This window comes from Lobosporangium transversale (assembly GCF_002105155.1).
Source record: "Lobosporangium transversale strain NRRL 3116 chromosome Unknown BCR41scaffold_18, whole genome shotgun sequence".
Taxonomy (NCBI): Eukaryota; Fungi; Mortierellomycota; class Mortierellomycetes; order Mortierellales; family Mortierellaceae; genus Lobosporangium; species Lobosporangium transversale.
In genome coordinates, this window is record NW_019028996.1 from 375,030 (window position 1) to 396,817 (window position 21,788).

The following is a 21,788-nucleotide window of genomic DNA, read 5'->3' on the forward strand; positions in this document are numbered from 1 at the left end:
ACAGGTACAATATATATTTGATGTTTATGTATTATTTTATGATGAGGCAAAAATGAGAATCTAGAGAGTATGATGCAAAATGATAGGGAAAAATTTGTCTCGAAATGTTTGTAGCTTCTAAATCTTTAAAAACTTGCGTTTCTTTTCTGACTCTTGCTTCTTCTCTTCCTCTTTACGGATCGCGTCCTCGTCAAAGAATTCTGACGTATTATTGGCTTCGTAGTCGCGGTGAATATAGTTGAGTGCAGCTACATTAAAACCAACGACGTCCTAGAAGCATAAAAAACAAATAAATAAATCAATGAATATGCCATACAGCTCCCCGCTAACCTTCTTTTGGAATGGAAAGAGAATGCCTGTAAGTATGCGAGGAGATTTACCTTTTGCTTTTGCAAGCCGATCCTCAGGTTGCGTCGCACAGAATCCAGCATGGGTCGCATGATCCTATTGGCAACAATCTGGTTATGATGTGACTTGACCAGAAAAAATAAGACTCTACAGACAAGGTTGATGTTGTATTCACGCTGCACAAAGACATCTAGCCAGTTCAAGAGACTTGTCACAGCTGAGAATGGTAGAACCAACAGAGCCTCATCCAATTCTGCAGGACGGATTCTCTCCAGCTCAAACCAGACATGTTGCTCTGGTGTTTGTCGCATCGAGATCAATAAGGGTGATCTCTGAGGCTTCGATAAGCCACGCTCACCGCGAGCTATGCCGGCGTTATATTCCTTCCAGGCATTGATTTCCTGGTCCGCAAGCTCAAGAGCCTCCATAATGCGTTCTCCTGCTTTAAGGGTTTCCATGGTCTGCTTGCCAGCTGATGCTAATTCATCACCGTTATGGGCAGATGGCGCTCCAATATTTCCCTCACCATGGTCCACCATCCCTGTCTTCTCAAACGAGGCTGTCAAGGTCGCCTCGTACAAGTCATCTAATTCTTGCTCACGTTCTTCCTCTAAGAAAACCTGATCCTCAGTCTTTTGCCAGATACGTAATGAGCGGTCATGTGAAGCAGAGACCACAATATTACCATATGTGCCCACAGCTAACGCCCAGACCTCTCCATGATGGCCCTCCAGCTTCAAGATGTTCTCGAATTTGTCTCCATCCCAATACTTGACAGTCCTGTCCTTGGAGGCTGTGAAGAAGTAATGTGTATTCCACACAAACTGGACTGCCATAACTGATTCTTGATGAGCAAACAGAGACTTATGACAATCTCCGAAATCAAGACCCCAGAGCTTTACGTTTTTGTCAGCAGAACAAGTTACAAGTAAATTTGAATCTGATGAGATGTCCATAGAGAGCACGGGTAGTTTGTGGCCATAGAGTGATAGGAAGAATTTGAGAGTGTCGTGATAAAAGACCTTGACAGTTGCGTCTAATAGCGAGACCGCCACTATCTTTTGATCAGGCGAGTACCGAACACACAGAACATCATCTGACATTTTAAGAGTACGCATATGAACCAAGGATAGACGTTTTTTGATCGATTGACCAACTTGTTCCTCCACCATATCAAAGTCCCAGAACTTGACATCCTTATCTGCACTTCCTGTAACCAATCCACGTCTGTCTGGGCGGACCTGAAGAGACCAGATTGCTCCTTCGTGTGCTTCAATAGATTCAATCATGGAGGAGGATCCGAGATCAAACAGCTCCAAATGACCTGTTTTGGTTCCGACTATGACCTAAAAAGTGAGAGAAAAGGAAGAAAGAAAGAAAAAAAAAATCCGCGTATATCTCAGTAAAAAGTCAGCACAGAATCCAAATACCATATTAGCTATGCCGTGTCAGCTAATCTTTGTCACTTACATGACGGTTTCCAGGCAGGAAAGCGCAGCATAGGGCATATCCACAATCCATTGTCCTAATGCATGATGTTGTCTTGACATTCCAAATTTTCAATGAGCCTAAAAAGTAAAAGAGGAGTATGGATGTCAGTAGTGACGACGTACACATTAGCATAGTAGTTAAATTATTTAGCGATGACTCGGTTTTTAAATAAGAGCACCGGGTCCTTACCGTTGGATGCAGAACATAAAAGCTCGTCGTCAGAACTAAGGGCAACCGCACGGATATCTGATCTGTGTCCGGCTAACTCTAATGTGTATGCCTTACTGGGCTCGTTCGCCACTTCTTCATTCTTAGTCGCAGTAGGGTGAGGGACTGACCAGACCTCCACAGTATTATTGTTCAACGATGCCACCAACTGGATATGTCCTAGCTTCTGTACATCCTTTGCTGGTGCAAAGTCGAATGACCTGAATTTGGCTGCTGAGCGAAGGACATGCCAAGGTGTGATCTCATCTGTTGCCTGAATTGTATCATCCACAGGCTCTTCTGCTGTAGCACCCTCAATATCGCCCTTCTTCAACAACGCCTGCTGCTTCTCACGTTGACGTTTCCTTCTGCGTGACATCTTCTTCTTGATCTCCTCAACCGAGCGTATCCTAAACAACTCAATGGACTTGTCTGAGGCCTGACAGCCCAAAAAATCTTGTGACGAATGGAATTTCAGGGTTGTTACACGTTCCTTTGATTGACGAGGGATAGATCCATAGAATGTGATAGCCTTGACCAAGCCTGAACTTTCACTCTGTTCATTATTATGTGAGTCCTCACCAACTTCCTTAGCTTCTTCACCAATGCCCAGTCCAGTTCTAAGGGCGTCAGCATTGATCTTCCAGACTTTAATATCAGGATCACCGCCTCCGGAGACTAAAATAGTTTCATCTGAATTGACGTCGCAATCCCAAACCTCGTTCCTGTGAGCAACCAGAGTCTCCATACAATGTTGAGTCGACAGATCCCAAAGTTTAATGAGTGTATCCTTCGAGCCCGATAAAATATATTCATCCGTAGGTTGACCGCCCTCAACAAGTGCAGGTCGTGACAAGAATCGGACAGAAGTAATCTGGTCTTTGTGGCCACGAAGACTATCAAAAATTCAAAGGAATTAGTTTATTCCCATTTTCTTTCGTACGTTGTATAATAAAGAAAACTTGCTTTTCAATAATTGTAAATGAGCCTTTATCTTACCGGTAGAGTCCAACTTCACCTTCAACATCCCAAACAATTAGGTCAGTGTCTTTTGATCCAGAAACAAGGCGGCTCCCAGACTTGTCAAACGCCAAAGCTGTCACTGCGGAACGATGACCATTAAATGTGACAAGGACATCTGAATCTTTCATACTCCAAATACGGATCGAACCATTCGCATAACCAACAGCATAACTATTCCGATCTGTGTTGCGTGCAATGCATGTGACTTCTGCTTTATTATCGCTATCATGCCATGTTCCAACCTACATACAATAATAAAAAGCTTCAATTCATTAATATCTTTCTTAAAGTCAAAAGTACAACAATTCATTAAGCCCTAATTTTTTTATTTTTAATTTTATTACTCGCTCGCCCCTCTTGAGGTCCCAGATGCAAACGTCTTCTAAGGCTGGGCTGATGGCGTATTTTCCTTCAATGTCATAAATAATGTTGGAGTTCCCACTGGCCACAACACCGAAGGTGGTGCGTGGAGTGTAGCGCTGATATGCCTTGACCATACTAATCAATCAAGGATATTGCTATATTCCTTTTCAAAACTCTCTGAATGATACTAAAAAAAAGAATTGTGGGCAGTTGAGAGAATGATAATGGTATGTTGAGTTTCTGTTTTTAGAGGCTATAGTCGGACGAGGGAGGTTGTTATGCAATGGACTCTTTTGCAATGAGGACGACGAAGCAATAGTAACAAGTTTTGCACAATGAGACGACTAGGACATGCAAAAAAAAAAAAAAAAAAAAAAAAAAAAAAGAAAAAAAAAGTGCCTGCTTAAAGACATGTTTACATTTTGGATAGTTGTCAATCCAAGCCACATGACAGTCCCATTTTAGCTCCACAATGAAAACGCGATGAAACGACTCATCTAAAAACACACGCATATACCTAAACTTTCACTTGCAAAATGGTAATAAGACAATGAATTACAACGATGTATCTGGCCTAGTCAGATTAAGGAGAAGAGAAGGAAGTAGTGAACCATGTTTAGCAATCCGCTCATTGGGACATTCTTAAACAACAATGTATAGCGACTAATTGGATGCATTTTGGAGTAGTAGCCCCAGTAAACGAGAATGAATTCAAAAACCGCAGAAATACTTTCTGTTCACTAAAAAAAACTTGTATCTCTCTCTCATTTTTTCTTTTCCTTCTTTACCTGCTAAAAAGGCATCCATCGTTCAATCGCTTTCAGTCCCCTCAACTTACAAGGATCAGCAATATCAAGGCACGTCCACCCAATTGGCACAAGATTTAGCTAATTCGACCACGCTCTATGTCGGAAATTTATCCTTCTATACTACAGAAGAACAGATCTACGAACTGTTCTCCAAATGTGGAGAAATTAAACGCATTATCATGGGACTTGACCGCAATCAAAAGACTCCTTGTGGGTTCTGCTTTGTTGAGTAAGTTAAAATTTATTATGATTTTTTTGTAAAACTCATCAACTCATCAAGTATAAAATGATATCTTACCATTTCCATTTTTCCTTCTCCTTTCTACTCACCTAGATACTATCACCACTCAGATGCGCTGGATTGTATGAAGTATATCAACAGCTCAAAATTAGATGAGCGTATTGTCCGCTCAGATTTGGACCATGGATATAGAGAAGGACGTCAATTTGGTCGCGGTCGAAGTGGTGGTCAAGTACGTGATGAGTACAGATTGGAGTTTGATGCTGGTCGTGGAGGCTGGGGCCATGTGCGTGCACGACAGGAGGCTGAACGTGAAAGGGATCAAAAAGCGAATTATGAAGCCATCACCACTATTCCTGAAGGTGCTAATCTCGATTATAAAGACCGCAAAGAAGCTGAATCAAACACCAAAAGATCCAGGGATGATGATGATGATGATGACGATGAGCAGCAGCGCGCAAAAGCCAATCCTCGGTTTAGAGAAGGTGATGAGGATGATGATGACGCATAGAAGGAGAAAAAAATAGTACGTGGTTTTTAGCGTTGTTCCCATCTCTTAAATTGCGATAATGTATATACACATAGGTTCGAACAGCAAAGCATCGCAAGCACAATTATTCTTCACTAGTTCTTCGTTTAATCTTGCTCAATAAAGAAAAAAAGAGGAAAAAAAAAAAAAGAAAGTAGAGAGAAATGGAGCAAACAGTCTTTAGTCTTTATAGTCTTTATATTATTATTTGTTTTATTGAGAAATAGAAAAGGTTCTTTCCTACAAAATAAAAATCTATGCAGCTGTGCGCATGGGTGCATGAAAAGGATTCAAAGGGTTGGCCATTTGTGTTCCAGGTGCGCTATACCCTGGTGCGTTCTCCATTCGACTCGAGCTGAGCATGCGCTGATCATTCTTGAAGAACATCTGCAAGGTAAACATCTTTTGGTCTACATCCCAATGGCTCCACAGTTTTTCTTCGGCTCTGTCGATATCCCTGCTCTGGATCTTGAATGCAATACTCTCATAGGGTTCTGCCGCAATGACTAGATACTGATATGCCTTATTTGGTGCCTGAACCTGTTGCTCATATGCAGACATGAATCTGTACCGAGGCTCAACGCCCTGTGCAATCTCTGGATACGCAATCTCAAACAACATGCCAACTTGACGTGAAGCTGGGTCCCGGATCTTTGTGACTTTGTAACCGGGACGACCAATTTTAATGATGTTGCGCTTGAATGTTGGTGCAGCATTTGCTCCGCCTTTGAGTGCTTGTTGTTGTTGTGCTGTCAATGGTGCCATACTATCAGGTTTTTCCATCGCATCCTTGGCTGCACGGCGACCCAGGTTGGTTTGATGCTTCTTTCCTTGTGTGTGCGCAAGATATGATCCTTCATTGGTATGTAATGTCAAGCAAAGTTTACATTCGTATGATCCCAAGTGATTCCTCATGAAATATGGGTCCTTGGCCAAATCTAAAATATATATACATAAAAAAAAAACAGACAAGAGTCCATTTCTTTATTTAGTTCATTAACTCCGGTTTGCGCTCATGTATCCTGTGCATAAAATGTGAATCATCACCAAATACAATAGTGATGCATTTAGTCTACCAATGGTTTCCAAGGCCAGTTTTCGAAGACGCTCTCTTCTGTCGACATTGCTTTCCGAAGCACCGGCCACACCGGCACTTCCAATCTTGGATCCAACACGATTTTGTCTGTCTGCCATTTGAGTTTATTTCTTATTTAGATGCTGGTTTTCCTTTTGATTTAGTTTTTGGAGGCGAGGTGGAGATTATATGTGATCAATTTAATGGTGAAGTGTCAGGGCTACGATGTAAAGAAGCTTGAATAGATTAAAATGCTCAGCCACCCACCAAGGCACGTGCCTTTGTCTTAACGGCCCAACCTACAGCGTAGGAAACTAACTGCCATGGTCTTCAACTTTGAAGAATGATAGCATCAGCCTATCGTCCGTTACCCGCCAAAAAGAAAGGCTACGATATTGTCAATGCAAGCATAAATACTATTAGTATGTAGAAACATGGCATAGTTCCATGCGATCCCACTAGAGTCTTTTTTTTTATAAAAAAAGCGCGTTGAGTAGCCAAGTTTATTTATGCATTGTGGTTATTTGGTAATGCTGACAAAGGCGGCTTTACAGTGTTGCGTCTGCTGATTGCGGGGGAAGTAGATAGCAAGTTGAAGTCTCTAGTAAACATGGATATGAAATACATATGGCCTGGCAGCTTCTTAGTCTCTTATAATATGGGAGACGTTATATATCTGAGTTTACCATGCTCTGTTTAACGTGCAATTCCGGGAAGAGATGTTACTATCTGTTTTTAAGGACACCCATGCGCTGATAACCTCGAAACAGCATCAGAATCTTTACTAGTGGCTTTCAGAATGGGTGCGCCATAGAGATCGGAACATCTTACTCAGATGTCCTCAACTTATCCTCTCTACTCACCCGACACAGCGTTCCTGACGAACCTGAATCCCTCGTTTAGATCGATGATTAGAGTAGCCATTATATATGTCGTAAGCTTAGCTGTTCTGCTCATGCTTTTGACCATAAGTAACTGTAGAGGCATGGCGGACTGCCAACCGCACTCTTGTTTATTTGATGAAAGTCTGCTGCTCTGCTGCTTAGAGCTATGTTATTTATATTGGACTACTTCTCTCAGGCATGATAGAAGGCAATTTTTCATCTGTAAGGGACTGTAAATGTATCCCCAATAAAAGCAAAAGCAGTGCTATTTCGTTAGAGGATGGAAAAGATGAGAAAGTACTCAAATAAAGATACGTGAGATATATGTCGAAGCAATGTATATCCTTCTCAGCAAGCTGGCGTATGCAACGCGTCATCCTGTTTCCCATGGACAAGTATTTTATCACCTTTGAATCTGTAAGGGGTGACATCTTTCCTAGCCTTCGCTTCGTCCAACAAAAATAACAAGGGCAGGTTTGCTTTGCTCCTGAGACAACAATGTCGATATGCTTTCCAGATACAGATTCAATACGAAGAGCGATTGGTGGATTAGTTTGGTTTATTTGAGAACAAACGAGCTAGCCTGTTCATGTCAATCACAGGAGCAGGCACAGACGTTGACAGCCCGATACCTCTCCTACTGGACCATTTACTCACGTCCAGTTCCTTCTCCCATTCACTCTTGATACTCAAGTACTCACCACTATTGCCAATTTACACAGAGAGCAGCGAGTTAAGAGAGCTGAATGAAGTCTAGAGATGGGCCTTTATCTCCATCTCTCGTCTCGGAACAGGTGGTCAAATTAGGTTTTTAAAGAACAAGTTCAGTATATTAAATGTTTGCTGGTTTTTTTTTTTTTTTTTTTTTTGATGAGTTCATTGCGCATGTGGGTTGACGCGTCACGCCTATTTGTAGATCATGGGCATATGTGATATACGTGCGAGTGTTGAATACAACTTGGTTTGTTCTTGATGTGCCAAAGCAGGCGACGCGTTTACCCGATGTATGCTTCATTTGTGAGGAGCCCATACTTTTTTCCTGATCAATGCACCTCTGTGGGAATATTAAAAATAGCTTCCGTCCAATAAAGCAAACTGCATTTAATTTCCATCTTTCTTTTCCATTCTTTTTCATCTCTCCATCTTCCTTCCTTCCTCCTTTCAGACATTCATTCTTTGAAACATTAACCAACTTCAAACTCATACCAAGATGGCTGCTATCAATGTCGAAAGTCTCAAGGTGCTCTCTGAGAAGTACCCCAAGCCTAGCTATCGCTTCGGCTATGGCACTGCAGGATTTCGTATGAAGTATGAACATTTTATCCTTGTCGTCATTCATACATACTCGTCATATTTCAAAACGACTTCCAGCATTTTCTTGAGCCGCTTATTTCTGGCCAAATGAATGAGCGATAAAAAAAGCTTTATTCGATTCACTATATCCTGAGAATAAAGATAAAAAAAAAGGGACCAGGTCAAGAGGATCAATGAACAATCAAACGTTTATCATCGAGAATGATTACTGACACCCTTTTTTATCAATATCCTATAGGGCTGAGCTCTTAGACTCTGTCGTTTTCCGCTCCGGTATTGTGGCGGCTTTGCGCTCCAAGAAACTCGACGGAAAAGTCATTGGATGCATGATAACTGCCTCTCACAATCCTGCTGCTGTAAGAGCCTTTTCTTCATGCACCTTTGGACTGGAGGCCCACAAGATAAAAAAAAGTTTACTTGAAATTTTCACTAATACTTTCTCGATATCTCATTCTTCCTCCTGCATGCATTATTTTGTCTGTGATGTTCATGTATTTGTAAATATTATAGGACAATGGTATTAAACTTGTGGATCCTTTGGGCGAGATGCTCGAATCCTCTTGGGAGGCTCACTGTACTGCAATTGCGAACGCAGAGTCAAACGAAGAAATTATCGACTATATCCACACAATGGTCAACAATTTGAAGATCGATCTTACAAAGCCTGCCAATGTCGTTATTGGACGCGATACACGCCCCAGTGGAAAGGGGTTAGTTGAAGCCTTCATTGACGGCCTTAAAGTCCTTGACGCTACTTACACGGATCATGGTATCCTCACCACTCCTCAGCTCCATTATATCACTCGCTGCCTCAACACCGCTGGAACCCCCGAGGCATATGGTGAACCTACTGCGGAAGGGTATTATAAGAAGTTGGCCGCAGCCTTTAAGGTCCTAGTTGAGGGTAAGAATAAGCTTTCGCCTCTGATTTTGGACTGTGCCAATGGAGTCGGAGCTCCCAAGTTCAAAGAATTCCTACCTTACTTGGGTGATGCCTTGTCCTGCAAGATTGTGAATGACGATATTGACAACCCGGTCAATCTGAACCTCAATGTATGTATTAATGCAATATGAATAACACAAGGAGCACAGCTTAGGGCTATTATATTTTTGGGATCGCGCTATTGGAGGCAATAGATCAACAACTAATCTGCCTTTCCATTTCATGATTTTAGGCTGGAGCTGACTATGTCAAAGTCCAGCAGCGTGCACCCGTCGGACTGAAGACAGCCCCTAATGAGCGCTATGCTTCCTTTGATGGTGATGCTGATCGTCTTGTCTATTATTATCAGGATGATGGTAATGTCTTGAAATTATTTAATGATATTATTTCTGAATTCTTTGTTTTGGCTTTTCTCTGATTTTTTTTTTTTTGGTTTGCTATAGATGGCACCTTCAGGCTATTGGATGGTGACAAGATTGCAGGCCTTGCCGCCATGTTCATCATCGACATCGTTAAGGCTGCAGGTATTGACAGTATTTCCGTTGGTGTTGTTCAAACTGCTTATGCCAATGGAGCCTCGACTCAATATCTCCGCAACACCTTGGTATGTGAATGGCATGAGTTATAAGGTTGTTATTGCTTATTGGGCTCGCTATAATCATTAGTAACTTACTTTACTGCTGCTCTTTGTTCTTGTTGTATTAATAGAATGTGCCCGTCTCTTGCGTTCCCACCGGAGTCAAGTATTTGCATCATGAAGCCACAAAGTACGATGTCGGAGTCTATTTTGAGGCCAATGGACATGGTACCGTTCTCTTCAGCCCCACTGCTCTCAAAACTATCTACTCTACTGAAGGATCCACCCCAGCTCAAGCTGTTGCCGTTCGCTCCCTTCGTGCGCTTTCGGAGGTCATTAACCAAGCTGTTGGTGATGCCTTCTCTGATCTTCTCCTTGTTGAAGCCATCTTGACACAGAGACAATGGACCCCTAAGGTCTGGGACCAGGCATACACTGACCTGCCTAATCGTTTGGTCAAGGTCGTCGTTAAGGATCGTTCCATTTTCAAGACCGTCGATGCTGAGCGCAAGTTGGTCGAGCCCGCTGGACTGCAGGATGCAATTGACGCCATCGTCCTCAAGTTCCGAGATGGACGCTCCTTTGTTCGTCCCTCTGGAACTGAGGATGTGGTTCGTGTCTATGCTGAGGCGGCCACTCGCCCTGAGACGGATGAGCTCGCATTCAGGATTGGTGGACTTGTCTTTGACTACAACTCTTGCGGCTCTGGCACTCGTCCTCGCGAGTTTATCTAGGCAGCGGAACTACACTATTGCACATACTCCTCCCTTTCCCTTCCTTTCCATGATCCCATTGTAGAATAGATCGAAGATATAGCATCTGGTCGCAAGTCTTCATATCCCAAACCCTTCTTATCAATGCTTACTTATAGCCTTGAACATTAAAAACAAAAAAAAAAAAAAAACTCTTTGATAAACTTTTGACGAGTTTATTGAGACGTGCAACCTCCTCTTTATTTTTTATTTCCTGACTTTAAGCACCATAACCGCGAATCTTCTCGGCAAAGGCCCACTCTGTTTCCACAGACATGGGTTCCGAAATTGTTACGCCTTCTGCTGTAATCTTTGCCAATTGGAACTAAATCAAGATTCATGATGCTAAATGTTAGCAAAAGAAGTCCTTGCCTTTGTATTGATATTTTTTTCTTTTTTTTTTTTTTTTTTTTTTTTTTAAAAAAAATAGATACCTTGTTCATGCTTCTAGCATCTCTGTACCAAAGGACCTTCATGCTCTTTTTCAAGATTTCGACCGCTTGCTCCTCCGTAATGTTATCCTCGCCTCCACGGGTTTCAAGTTCCTTGCGCAAGATGGGTTGAGCAAGATGAGAGCCGAATCCTGTGGCAATGGATGGTGCTTGGTAAGGTGTTCCTTTCAGATCAATAGCTCCCAAAAAGCTATTCATTTGAAGGTAGACAAGAAATAAAATATATAATAAGATAAAATTTAAAATATTAGATATTTCTCTTAGACGCTACTATGCATCTTTCTTTTTTTAATATTTTTACCTCTTGCCCTGGTGGACGCCTCCAAGAACAAAAGTGTTCCAAAGTGGGTTCATCTTTGAACGGCGGTTATACATGACACGCCATAAGTACTCATAAATGTTGGGTGTCGCTAATGTGTGGCCATCATCTGCGTTGTATTCCTTGATCCTATAAAAATTAAGAAAGATTTAATATTTCTGGAAAAGAATTAAAAAAAAAAAATAAAAAAAAAAAAAAACATACATTTGCGAGTCGATAAGGTGCTTGACGTATTGGTAATCCGAAATGTCACCACTAGCACCCAGGACAGTAAAGTCGGCCACTTGGTGCAATCTCTCGACGTCACGGAAACGGGCCAAAGACCCATAGGAGGCCAAGTTATCTGCAGCCATCATCACACCCCCCTTGAACTTGATGCCAAGCACTGACGTTCCTGTGACTACTGGCTGCCTATTCAAGAAGAAGATCCCATCGTTTATCATTAGCTACTCGGACAACATTGATTTACGGTTATCTTGACTATCACCAGGGAATTATAGCTTACAGAGTATGAGATGTGGGATGACCAGTGGTGTGACCATAGCCCGCAATTTGGGTGACACTGTGAGGGACCTTTCCAATGTGCGATGAGATAGGATAGGTGTTGTAGCTATCGACATCCTCTGAGCGAGGGTTTCCCCAGTTCGTTGGAAAATGGTCCATGATTCCTAGTCTTGTTCTGGTTAGGATATATTAGTTAGTGGAGATGTCAAGAACTTGTCTTTTTTTCTTTTTGAAGGGAAAATGAATGAATAAATGAATAGAATGAACAGTTGGTGTCTAAAAATTAGCATGGATAGCGATGAAGGGACGCGTCACACACCCACGCACGAAGACGCGGCTGTGGACGGTCTTTTCAATATTCCGCGACATTATTTGCTCAATTGATGTCATATGGATGACTAGCCAATCAACGGGCGGAATTTGGGTTGCATATCTTGAATGCTAATTTGAATGTTGGTTTTCTGAGCAACTTTCATTGACATTCCTTTATTCCAAACAAGTAACCAAACGCATTGCAATGGGAGGTCCAAGGCTCGAAGTTTTTAAGGTATGAAATAATAAAAAAACAATGCATGCAGCAACCAATATTTTCTTTTTCTTCTTAACCGCTTGACTCAACGTTACTCTCTTCTTTTTTTTTTTTTTTTTTTTTTTTTTTTTCGTTATTCGGAAACTCTTTCAATGGCGGTATACAGTTCGGTGTCTACATTTTCACACCAGTCATGTTCATGGTGTACTTTGGTAATAAACTGGATATAAGTTTAGGCCTGATCCTTTACGACTTTAGAAGAATGCCTCAAAAGAAATATGTCATTAACAGAACCTCCCTTTTTTTGTTATATCCGAATGGGCACAATAATTTTAGGCGCACCCGAATTCTACGACAAACATGTTCGAGGCGTAAGTTATCAGAGTGGGACGGTCGGACTCGGTGCACATTGTCTTTAAACTTACGCCCTACCTTACTTCCTTATTAACGCACCTATATCTTTTGTAACTTACTTAAAACTTTAGTCAAAATTCTGGCCTGCTCCAGAGACTGTCAACGTAAGGGGGGAAATATGTATTGAAGTGAGAAATGAATATGCCATGATTTAGGCTTTGAAAGAAAAAGAAGAAAAATAACAGACTTGCTTCCTTGATCTCAGACACGCACCGGTATTGACAAAAAGGAATTGACATACGAGGTCGAGCGCTTAAAACAGGAACGGCTTGCACGAAAAGCTGCACGGGAAGGTATATCGGGCGACAAAAACGTGTAGACACTTTTTTTTTATCTATCGCTACGATGAAGACGTTTGTCCCATTCGATATTTTTATTAATAAACGAAGAAATAAAGGAGCCTATTCATATTTGTCGCTCGGGAAGTATCTTTATATCTTTATTATTCTAAAGGAGCATAGGTCCATGATTGAGCTTGCGTTTTTGTCCAAGTCTGAAAGTATGGAAGTATATCTTTAAAAAGGTGTTTATGCATGTGCTTGGTTTGGGATTGCTACCAAAGCCTCTTTTGCCTCGACCAGCTCCTCTATAACGATAAAAAACAGAAATCGTATTAAACACTGTACGCCTCTAATTAGCAGGAACAGAAAAATGATCCATTAACATGTACATACTCCTCTTTATCTCGGTCAAAATCGTCTTATTTTCACGAAACAGGACCCTAGAGGATGGTACCTTTTTAGCATATACCGTCTTAAAAGGGAAAAATAAAATAAAATAAAATAAAAGTTAATCTTTGCGGAAAATATCTAAATGGTATGCTTTATTTTTATTTTCCCACGCATACCGCATTTGGTCTCAAAGATGAAAGTTCTTCAGTAAGAATGTCAAGCTCATGAATCTACTCTTCCACCAGCAATAAAAAAAGCATCGCATTAGACTTGAAAAATTTACGAAAAGCATTTCTAGCCGAGTCAGTTTGAGCGGAACTCGCTTCAAGTTAGCTTTGCATGTTGCACCTTGTTTTTGAGTTCCTCGTTCATGACAATCGTTCAAATGTTTGGACTATTAGATGCGAAAACTCAAGTCAAAAGTGAAAATTTCAATACAATATGAAAATACGGTCACTTGTTTATTTAATTTTATTTTTTAAGGTTTATTATACAGGTTAAATTAGTAACATGATCAATATTGCTTAAAGGTCCTTCTTCAAGGTGCCCTGGAATTGCTGGCGCTCCTCGCGGGTCTGGAAACGGCCGTGACCGAACTTGGAGGAGGTATCAATGAACTTGAGCTGGACATTTTCCAAAGCAGAGCGCTTAGTGTGGACTAGAAGAGACTTACGGAGGGTGACAACACGCTTTTTGGTACCAGCGCAGCAACCCTTGATCATGACATAGTCCTCATTGACAATACCATAGTGAGGGAAACCACCAAGAGGGGTGATAGCCTTCTCTGTCAAGTCATAGTCAGTCTTGGCATTAGACTTGTCCTCGCCCTTTCCAATTCGATAAATCTTCTTGTTGACCTCGGTACGGTGGTGGTAACCATTCTGACCAGCACGAGGAACAGAGAACATGACGCGGGAAGGATGCCATGCTCCAATACAAGCAACCTTACGAAGACCTTTGTGAGTCTTACGAGGAAGCTTCTTAGTACCCCAACGATGAGTGACACCCTCAAATCCGTGACCCTTTGTGACAGCAATCACGTCAATCATCTCATCCTGTTCCAGTACAGACGAAACATCCACAGTCTTCTCAAAGTGCTCATATGCAAATTTGACTTTATCAGCCACTGATCCTCCGTTTAACTGAATCTCCATGACATGGGCCTTCTTTTGACCAATCTTAACCTTGCGCACCTGGGTATGGACAATAACACGGACGACAGAGCAGTATTTCTTGATGCGCTCAAGCTCGCGGAGGATAGGCTTAGCACCATTAGCGTGTTGTTTAGCATACTTAGTGAAAGCCTTTTTCTTGGAGCGGTACCAATTCTTGTAGAATCGGCGCTTAAGCTCCTCCGACAAGTGCTCGGCCCAAACTGTGGTCAAGGAGCGAAGACCACGAGGGGTCTCGACGTAACCGACAACACCAACAACAACCATAGGAGGAGTCTCAATGATGGTCACAGCCTCAACAATCTCCTTCTTATGCATCTTAGAGCCAGGACGGTCCAAATCGCGGACAACATGAGTCATACCAGCCTTGTAGCCCATGAAGGCAGTCAAGTGCACAGGCTTAGAGGGATCATCCTTTGGGAAGGACTTAGCCTTTCCTCTGTGGCGAGCAGCGCGCTTACGAGGCAAGAACCCAAGGGAACCGTGGCGTGGTCTCTCAAACTTTCGGTGAGACTATTCAGACAACGGACAGAGGGATTAAACTAAATGTTAGATTGTATGCATTAATATTTTAATAGTGATAGTCTGCCTCTTTTCTCAGGTACAATGACTTCTCGTCGATAGCAATGCAATTAACACAGATAAAAAAAACACATAAGCGGCTCTTGGCTTGCTGAGAATGTGTAAGATTGATCGGTTAATTGCGCTGCTGCATCGTAGAATCAATGATGCTAAGTCAATTGGAGGATCTATGGATGAAGAGGGGATGTCGAAGGCAAGAAGTACGATCAACTGATCAATTGAGGATAGATATTGCAAGGAATGATATGTATATAGATCAGTGGATTAATGGATAGATGGATAAATGGAAAGCAAGGTGGATGTTTTGGATATCTGTCAACGTTGGTTGTACCATTTTTATTAAGTTGAGCGAAAAGAGAAAGAGCAAACCACAGCGCAATCAAACATTATAAGTGAAATGTCAAACCACGTGATAAATCGGGGATTGAGCTTCTTAATTTCTTAAACCATGGGGCAAATAATGCCCCATGTAGAGACTCATACCGATATCGGTATTAGTCAATTATAAGCCTACCACTTAATAAACCTTTTGTAATTGATAGCGGACTAGGCAGCGGTAAGACATCGGTATGAGCCTCTGCTTTGAACGCTTTCAACAGGATTATGGCGTGCTTTGGGGCGTAGAAAAGACAGCATTGTCTCTTTTGAGCAATGAAGGATATAGGATTTGTTCTTTGGAGGCAACCTTTTTGAAACTACACCTGTTGCTAGTAAAGACACAAATGGTTCCCGTTTCAGCCCTTCCACAATTCAAAGGCTGTGACGTAGCCATCAAATGCTACATATTTGTCGAAGTGTTGACACATCCCTTGCAAAAGTTCAAAGAGTATTGTTTAAGGGACGTAGAGAAGTTAATGACATGTGGCAGTGTTCAAGTGTTTATACAGCACCATTATGGAGTCCGAGCAGTCGCCATATTCGGATGAATTGCAACTGAGGTGAATATTTAGCATTTACATGAATAGGTAAGATGAAAATAAAGTGAATACATGGAGCAATATAGAGAGCTGTAATAAAGCGCTTTATGTTTAATAGATTGCAAAGAGTTTATATATCTGTATGGGTACTGTTTCTGAGAAATATGTACGCCTTGTTGAGGCTCAGTGGAGGTTAATTGCACATACTTTCAAAAACCACCATGCCGCGCACGGACCACGGGACGACTTTCCAATTCTTTTATGGAGATGAAATCCAAAGTCGTCCCCGGTTAAATAGTCTCGGCTCACGCTATTTAACCGAGGGCGACTTTGGATATCATCTCAAAAAAAAATTAATTTAGTGATCATCTACGCGACAGATTCAAACAGGCTCTTGATGGCAAGAAGGCTGGTGATCAAATCATATTGTCTTCAATCGGACAGAAGCCCAGAGAGTTTGGCGAAGGCTTTCCAGGGGATTCATTTTTCATTACGGAGTAGATGATTGAAGTGTGGAAAGAATTTTCAGCAGAGAGCAAGTATTCAATCCAGAAGATATTAGCAGGACCTATGGGAGTTGGAAAATCCTATCTCGCCATTTTCCTTGCTTGCCAAAGCCTATGCGGAAGGGTGGCCAGTACTCTACGTAACAGATGCTGGCGAACTAGTTCAGGCAAATGTCGGTAAAACGGGTACAGAAATATGCGAGCGGTTTTTTGCCTTAAGCAAGGATAGATTGACAATTGCTGACTTCAAGGAGATTCTGAAGATGTTTTCAAGAAATCCAACTGCTGTAGACACTGCGATTTGTACAGCTTCTAGGATCCTTTCATCGCTAGTCTGTCAGGTGGATAAGAAGACCCTTGCTATCATCGATGAGCACGGCAAGCTTTTTAAAGATGGTAAACCAGTGCCAAACCTCTTCCGACCTCTGATTGACATCCATCTATGGGATCCCGCGAGCAATGGAGCTCGAGTGATCTTTACCGTGACGGCGTTTGCTGGCTATGAAACTATAATACTCACCCGCGACGTCGATTCAATCCTAGAGTTTGTAGGTCCGCTCTTCAATACGATTTTTGACAAACTTTTAGCATCAAGTCCCCTGCTATCAGAGGAAGGTGTTAGGGAGGAAGCGAAGAGAGCCACAAACAACGTTTCAAGGGGACTCAACATGCTGGTCGGGTTTCTTAACGAGTCTGGACCCAAAGACGTACACTTGACTACTGTACAAAAAATTAAAAAATTCGAGAATGAACGACGCGCATCCTTTGCAGAAGCTACCCAGAAATACTATCAAAAACTTGACGATACGTCGAAGCAAATTCACCTCGAGGCCATTTCACGCATCTTTTGACCTAGAGAAAATGAAACCTTGCACCGTACGCAAGTTCCAAGTGCATATCAATCCAGGATTTAGGCTTGTTATATCGTGTCAAAGAAGGTGGTATGATCGTATACCAACTCTTATGTCCATCAGCCAACCTTGCCCTTGTTGATTTGTAAAGACAACAACCTCTTCCTGAAGATATAGCCTTTGCCATGAAAAATGGAACATGGAACAATGAACAGTTTGAAAGAGCGATCGAACATGGGCTTTTAAAGCAGAGGAATGTCATTCTTGAAACAACAGATCTCAGTAGAAGACCCAAGGCTTCTTTGCGTATCCAATCGGAAATTTATGATATGACCACAGCGAAGCCATCGAAAGTGGATGAAAATGTGTTACGGAGGTGCTACAAAGGATACCCTATATTTGGTTTCATTTACAATCGCACGTTTATTCAAGTATCACTTCAAAGCTTCGCTGAGCATGAAAAAATTAAAAGCAAACAGATTTCAAAGGCCTTTAAGAGAAAGAGAGACGATCGTGATGAATCAGCAATGGAGTCCGAGGGACACAAAGGAAAGCGGAGAGTAAGTAGCAAAGAAAGTCGAAGACGATAGAAACCAGGTTGAGATTTATTTGGATGCAGTCTTTGGAGGAAAGCATGAAGCAAAGATTAATCCTACGACGAAGCTTTTTGAGGCTTCGAAGGATGGCAAGAGATTGGATGATTTTAGGATTATTTACATGAGTGGAAAGCCGTTGCCCAAAAATGTGAAAGGCTAAGGAATATCCCGGCCTTTTACATGTAGACTTTAACGAAATTATTTGGAGACCTGCATCACAAAAGAAGATGAGAATCGGACGTGGAGAAGTCAATGACATGTAGCAGTGTTCAGGTGTTAGGCAGTATCATATAGAGTTCGAACAGTCGTCCCACCTTTCTACAACGAATGCTATTTCTGCATCTATTAGAGTTGTCAGCTTGTTACACCTTTTAATACGGCAGTGCAGCGATTAACCATAGCATGAAAACCTACTATCTAAATACCGGTACAGCTCTGTAAGTGTACTGTCGTATAAAACACGTACTCCTAGATATTTAAGAATAAAGCCCACTATACTCCAGCCAGAAGACATGTCTCGAGAACCAGGCTATATTGTAGCACAGATGCTGAGCACGGCATCAACTATAACTGCCTTCTCATGATTGGGGACTTAGAGAAAACCTGGATTCGAAGAATATACACCACCACATTATGGCGGGCTACTACATCTGCAAAGTTGTTCACAGCTATCTGTATCATCAAAGGAGGCCTTTGTATCTTCAGTTAATCGATTAAAAAGAAGTATACCCCTGAATGGTGCTGGAATGAGTACGTACAGATGTTGAGGATGTTACCAATACTGCTAATAGTTGTACCTGTGATATGGAGACAAATTCTGGGGAAGGAGACCAGAGGGTCAAGCCTGTCGCTCTTTTTGGTTAGACCTTTTCAAATTGAAAAGGGCTAACCATAATGAACGACAGCAGCAATAAAATAATTTTCGCTTTCATAGAGTCTTCACGTGATGTAAGCGTGACGTATCCTTCTGCCCCTCGCTCGTGGTGAGCAAGTGACATTCATTACCTCCCCTTTTTTACTACAATTCCATCTTGTTAACCTGCATTTATCATTACACATCAACATATTTTATACATAATCCCTCTCACTCTCTTTTGCTTATCTGTTAGAATATAAAACTATATGGTAATGACTGAATCGATATAGGGCGTGTCCATAGACGTCAACATTCATATATTTGCATGAAGCAATGAAACCCAATGAAATAGGACAAGAAAAAAAAAAAAAAACTTACTTTTTTTGTGGAAAATCAATTAGGCCGCATCAAACTCTTCGGGTATTCAGACGCTTCTCGAGGCTGAGAAAGAGGCTGCCAAGATTGTTCAGAAAGCACGCCAATGTAGGTGATAAAAACTCTTAAAGAGAAAAAAAAAACCCCACGATTTCTGTCATTAAATTCTTGAAGTTATTTTCACTGAACTATCGTTGGACCTACTTTCATGTAATATGTATTTTAAAGATCGCGTTCAGAGACTCAAGGATGCTCGTGCAGAAGCAGCAAAAGAAATTGAAGAATTGAAGGCTGCTAAGAATGAGGACTTTAAGCGATTCGAGCAAGAGGTGAGGCATTGGATACACATGGAATTGACATGATAGAACCTTGGTAACAATTCTTTTACCAATGAAAACTAAACCCATTGGGTATCTATCTATCTAAAAAAAAAAAAAAAAAAAAAAAAAAAATTAGCACGCTGGATCATCAGATGAAACTACTCATCGCGTCGAAGTTGAAACTGAGCAGAAGCGCGCTGAAATTGAAGCTGCTTTTGCCAAGAATAAGGACGCTGTGCTTCAAAAGTTGCTAGAAACTGTATACAGTGTGGAGCCCAAGATTCACCGCAATGCACACCTCAACGCCTAAAAAAAAACTAGATTATATCCAAATTTATGCCTATAAGTAAAAAAAAAGTCGTGTTGAATATGAGCATTTTTTATCGTAATTAAATATGCATGCCATTGCTTCATAACAGTAAACAACACCATAGGCAAAGCGTAGCAAAGACATCTTATCAGATTTGGTCCTTTCTGTAGCGCTGGCCTTAGTTTTTCCTTTTTTAGATCCTTTTTAACTTTTTCAATGTTCATTTTGTCTTGGCAAAAGCATGCCTCATCGTCTCATCGTCTACGCAGCGAAACAAAATTCATTCGTCTTGTTAATGTTTTAACACAAGAACACAGCCGGGAATTCATTCTCCCTTGGAGTCAAAAAAAAATAAAAAACTATTAAAGCTTTGCACGCTGCTTTATTCTTTTTTTCCTTTTTTTTTTTTTAATGCAGCAATTCATTTCATTCTCATCTGCATACTTCATCATCTTTTCAGTATCAGCATCGAAAGCAAAATAAAATATAAATGAATTTTGTTCAGGGAATTTTCCTTCAAGTCAAAAAATTGGCTACAGGTAGTGAGGACCTGGACCTATCAGCATCACCGTTTGTTTCTGTAGCGGACTGCCATAGTTGTGCTACGCCTTGCCGTGAAGAAGATCACCCGCACTACCCATCACACCTAAAGATCAACCAGGATAGACCTCTACTCTATTCTGTCAAACCCTATACACGCCATATCCTCATCTCGACCGGCCAGGATGATTGGGAGTCGCATATTGATAGAGATAAAGACTCTCTGGCATTTCATCTTTCCAAAGCCATTGATGAGGGCCAGAAACGACTTAAGGACACAGATGACCGTGATCCAGAAAAGATTTTAGTTACCAATAGTTCGAGAAAAGCAGAAAATTGGGAAGGTCCTGGATGGCAGGTGATTATTTTACCAGATCAGATCATCGTCAATAATGTCACGCCGGAGCAATGCAATGATTTCTTTGAGGCATTCCTAAGGCCTGCAGTTGGATCTATCTCGTTTCAGGGAGTGACGACGACATCAACGGATCATAATCAACAAGGCATTGAAGTAGAAGCAGGCAAAACAGCATTCCGTGCGTTACGCTGGTTGCCAAAGGCTGTCATAATGATCTGCTCACATAAGCGACGGGACAAACGCTGTGGTGTGACAGCTCCCATCTTGCGCAAGGAGTTTATGCGAGTCTTACGATCTAAGGACCTCTATGGCGATTGTGAAGGTGATGTCGAGATCTGGATGGTGAGCCATATTGGCGGACACAAGTTTGCAGGCAATGTGATTGTGCATAAGAATGAAGGCATGGCTGTCTGGTACGGACGAGTGGAGCCATGCCATAGCCAGGCAATTGTTGAGGCGACAATTGAACGAGGCGAGATCATTAGGGAGCTGTATCGAGGTAGCATGAACGGTAGTTTTGACCTACAGATGAAGAAGACTGCATGGTGAAGGATGAAGATTTGAATAGTCTAATAATACTCTATCATTACATTAAACGATTTTACTCAAACAAGTCCGCTATGTCGGCCAAACAGAAGCATCGCGTTTATATATTCGTTTCTATGTTTCAAAAAAAATCATGAGAGTGGGAATGATGGAGATGTGTAATTACCTTGAATGTTCATTTGAATGTGCTTGTCCTACTGGCGGCTTCAGTTGCTTAACTTATTCTTTTTTCTTTAATTACTGTCTCCATATGTTTCTGTCTCTGCTTTTGCGTCTATTGTCATCATAATTGACACATCACTTACACTACTTCTTCCTTTCTATTTCTTTCTTTTCTTTTTTTTTTATTTTTCTTTTTGCTTCTTAAATATCTAACATCATCGCATATTTCCCCAATTGTCTGCTTTGTCCCTT

At 41.5% G+C, this 21,788-nt stretch overlaps 11 protein-coding genes across 11 annotated transcripts; 6 read left to right on the top strand and 5 right to left on the bottom strand.

The window, feature by feature from the left end:
- Positions 1 to 19: 19 nt before the first annotated feature.
- Positions 20 to 3,777, bottom strand: BCR41DRAFT_422113 (WD40 repeat-like protein). The gene is made up of 6 exons (XM_022030103.1): positions 3,414 to 3,777; positions 3,046 to 3,311; positions 2,029 to 2,942; positions 1,819 to 1,916; positions 381 to 1,694; positions 20 to 270 (listed from the first exon to the last, which is right to left on the bottom strand). Exons 1-6 carry the CDS (start codon positions 3,564 to 3,566, stop codon positions 118 to 120), a joined length of 2,898 nt encoding a protein of 965 aa, XP_021881443.1. The 5' UTR covers positions 3,567 to 3,777; the 3' UTR covers positions 20 to 117.
- A 161-nt stretch (positions 3,778 to 3,938) lies between these two features.
- Positions 3,939 to 5,147, top strand: BCR41DRAFT_353513 (RNA-binding domain-containing protein). Its single transcript, XM_022024166.1, has 3 exons — positions 3,939 to 3,971; positions 4,232 to 4,470; positions 4,576 to 5,147. Exons 1-3 carry the CDS (start codon positions 3,969 to 3,971, stop codon positions 4,991 to 4,993), a joined length of 660 nt encoding a protein of 219 aa, XP_021881444.1. The 5' UTR covers positions 3,939 to 3,968; the 3' UTR covers positions 4,994 to 5,147.
- A 61-nt stretch (positions 5,148 to 5,208) lies between these two features.
- On the bottom strand, positions 5,209 to 6,287 carry BCR41DRAFT_422115 (hypothetical protein). The gene is made up of 2 exons (XM_022030104.1): positions 6,088 to 6,287; positions 5,209 to 5,949 (listed from the first exon to the last, which is right to left on the bottom strand). The coding sequence occupies exons 1-2, from the start codon at positions 6,203 to 6,205 to the stop codon at positions 5,267 to 5,269; spliced, it is 801 nt and encodes a 266-aa protein (XP_021881445.1). The 5' UTR covers positions 6,206 to 6,287; the 3' UTR covers positions 5,209 to 5,266.
- Positions 6,288 to 8,081: 1,794 nt separating this feature from the next.
- BCR41DRAFT_353516 (N-acetylglucosamine-phosphate mutase-like protein) lies at positions 8,082 to 10,702 on the top strand. Its single transcript, XM_022024167.1, has 6 exons — positions 8,082 to 8,278; positions 8,523 to 8,640; positions 8,795 to 9,337; positions 9,460 to 9,583; positions 9,671 to 9,831; positions 9,936 to 10,702. The coding sequence occupies exons 1-6, from the start codon at positions 8,181 to 8,183 to the stop codon at positions 10,536 to 10,538; spliced, it is 1,647 nt and encodes a 548-aa protein (XP_021881446.1). The 5' UTR covers positions 8,082 to 8,180; the 3' UTR covers positions 10,539 to 10,702.
- A 12-nt stretch (positions 10,703 to 10,714) lies between these two features.
- On the bottom strand, positions 10,715 to 12,129 carry BCR41DRAFT_322598 (nucleophile aminohydrolase). The gene is made up of 5 exons (XM_022021477.1): positions 11,833 to 12,129; positions 11,532 to 11,738; positions 11,310 to 11,456; positions 10,991 to 11,198; positions 10,715 to 10,881 (listed from the first exon to the last, which is right to left on the bottom strand). Exons 1-5 carry the CDS (start codon positions 11,988 to 11,990, stop codon positions 10,777 to 10,779), a joined length of 825 nt encoding a protein of 274 aa, XP_021881447.1. The 5' UTR covers positions 11,991 to 12,129; the 3' UTR covers positions 10,715 to 10,776.
- A 219-nt stretch (positions 12,130 to 12,348) lies between these two features.
- On the top strand, positions 12,349 to 13,179 carry BCR41DRAFT_422118 (hypothetical protein; the record flags this gene model as incomplete). The annotated part of the gene is made up of 5 exons (XM_022030105.1): positions 12,349 to 12,378; positions 12,527 to 12,572; positions 12,697 to 12,731; positions 12,846 to 12,878; positions 12,980 to 13,179. 5 exons carry the CDS (start codon positions 12,349 to 12,351, stop codon positions 13,091 to 13,093), a joined length of 258 nt encoding a protein of 85 aa, XP_021881448.1. The 3' UTR covers positions 13,094 to 13,179.
- On the bottom strand, positions 13,137 to 13,866 carry BCR41DRAFT_353521 (hypothetical protein). The gene is made up of 4 exons (XM_022024168.1): positions 13,794 to 13,866; positions 13,622 to 13,675; positions 13,449 to 13,527; positions 13,137 to 13,360 (listed from the first exon to the last, which is right to left on the bottom strand). Exons 1-4 carry the CDS (start codon positions 13,815 to 13,817, stop codon positions 13,302 to 13,304), a joined length of 216 nt encoding a protein of 71 aa, XP_021881449.1. The 5' UTR covers positions 13,818 to 13,866; the 3' UTR covers positions 13,137 to 13,301.
- Positions 13,867 to 13,969: 103 nt separating this feature from the next.
- On the bottom strand, positions 13,970 to 16,339 carry BCR41DRAFT_377752 (60S ribosomal protein L3; the record flags this gene model as incomplete). The annotated part of the gene is made up of 2 exons (XM_022027122.1): positions 13,970 to 15,130; positions 16,337 to 16,339. 2 exons carry the CDS (start codon positions 16,337 to 16,339, stop codon positions 13,970 to 13,972), a joined length of 1,164 nt encoding a protein of 387 aa, XP_021881450.1.
- Positions 16,340 to 16,513: 174 nt separating this feature from the next.
- Positions 16,514 to 17,473, top strand: BCR41DRAFT_396244 (hypothetical protein; the record flags this gene model as incomplete). Its single annotated transcript, XM_022028788.1, has 2 exons — positions 16,514 to 16,613; positions 16,734 to 17,473. 2 exons carry the CDS (start codon positions 16,514 to 16,516, stop codon positions 17,471 to 17,473), a joined length of 840 nt encoding a protein of 279 aa, XP_021881451.1.
- A 1,600-nt stretch (positions 17,474 to 19,073) lies between these two features.
- BCR41DRAFT_353523 (H+-ATPase G subunit-domain-containing protein) lies at positions 19,074 to 20,039 on the top strand. Its single transcript, XM_022024169.1, has 4 exons — positions 19,074 to 19,194; positions 19,327 to 19,408; positions 19,529 to 19,629; positions 19,757 to 20,039. Exons 1-4 carry the CDS (start codon positions 19,192 to 19,194, stop codon positions 19,928 to 19,930), a joined length of 360 nt encoding a protein of 119 aa, XP_021881452.1. The 5' UTR covers positions 19,074 to 19,191; the 3' UTR covers positions 19,931 to 20,039.
- Positions 20,040 to 20,342: 303 nt separating this feature from the next.
- BCR41DRAFT_353525 (Sucrase/ferredoxin-like-domain-containing protein) lies at positions 20,343 to 21,439 on the top strand. Its single transcript, XM_022024170.1, has one exon. It carries the CDS (start codon positions 20,421 to 20,423, stop codon positions 21,375 to 21,377), a length of 957 nt encoding a protein of 318 aa, XP_021881453.1. The 5' UTR covers positions 20,343 to 20,420; the 3' UTR covers positions 21,378 to 21,439.
- Positions 21,440 to 21,788: the final 349 nt, after the last annotated feature.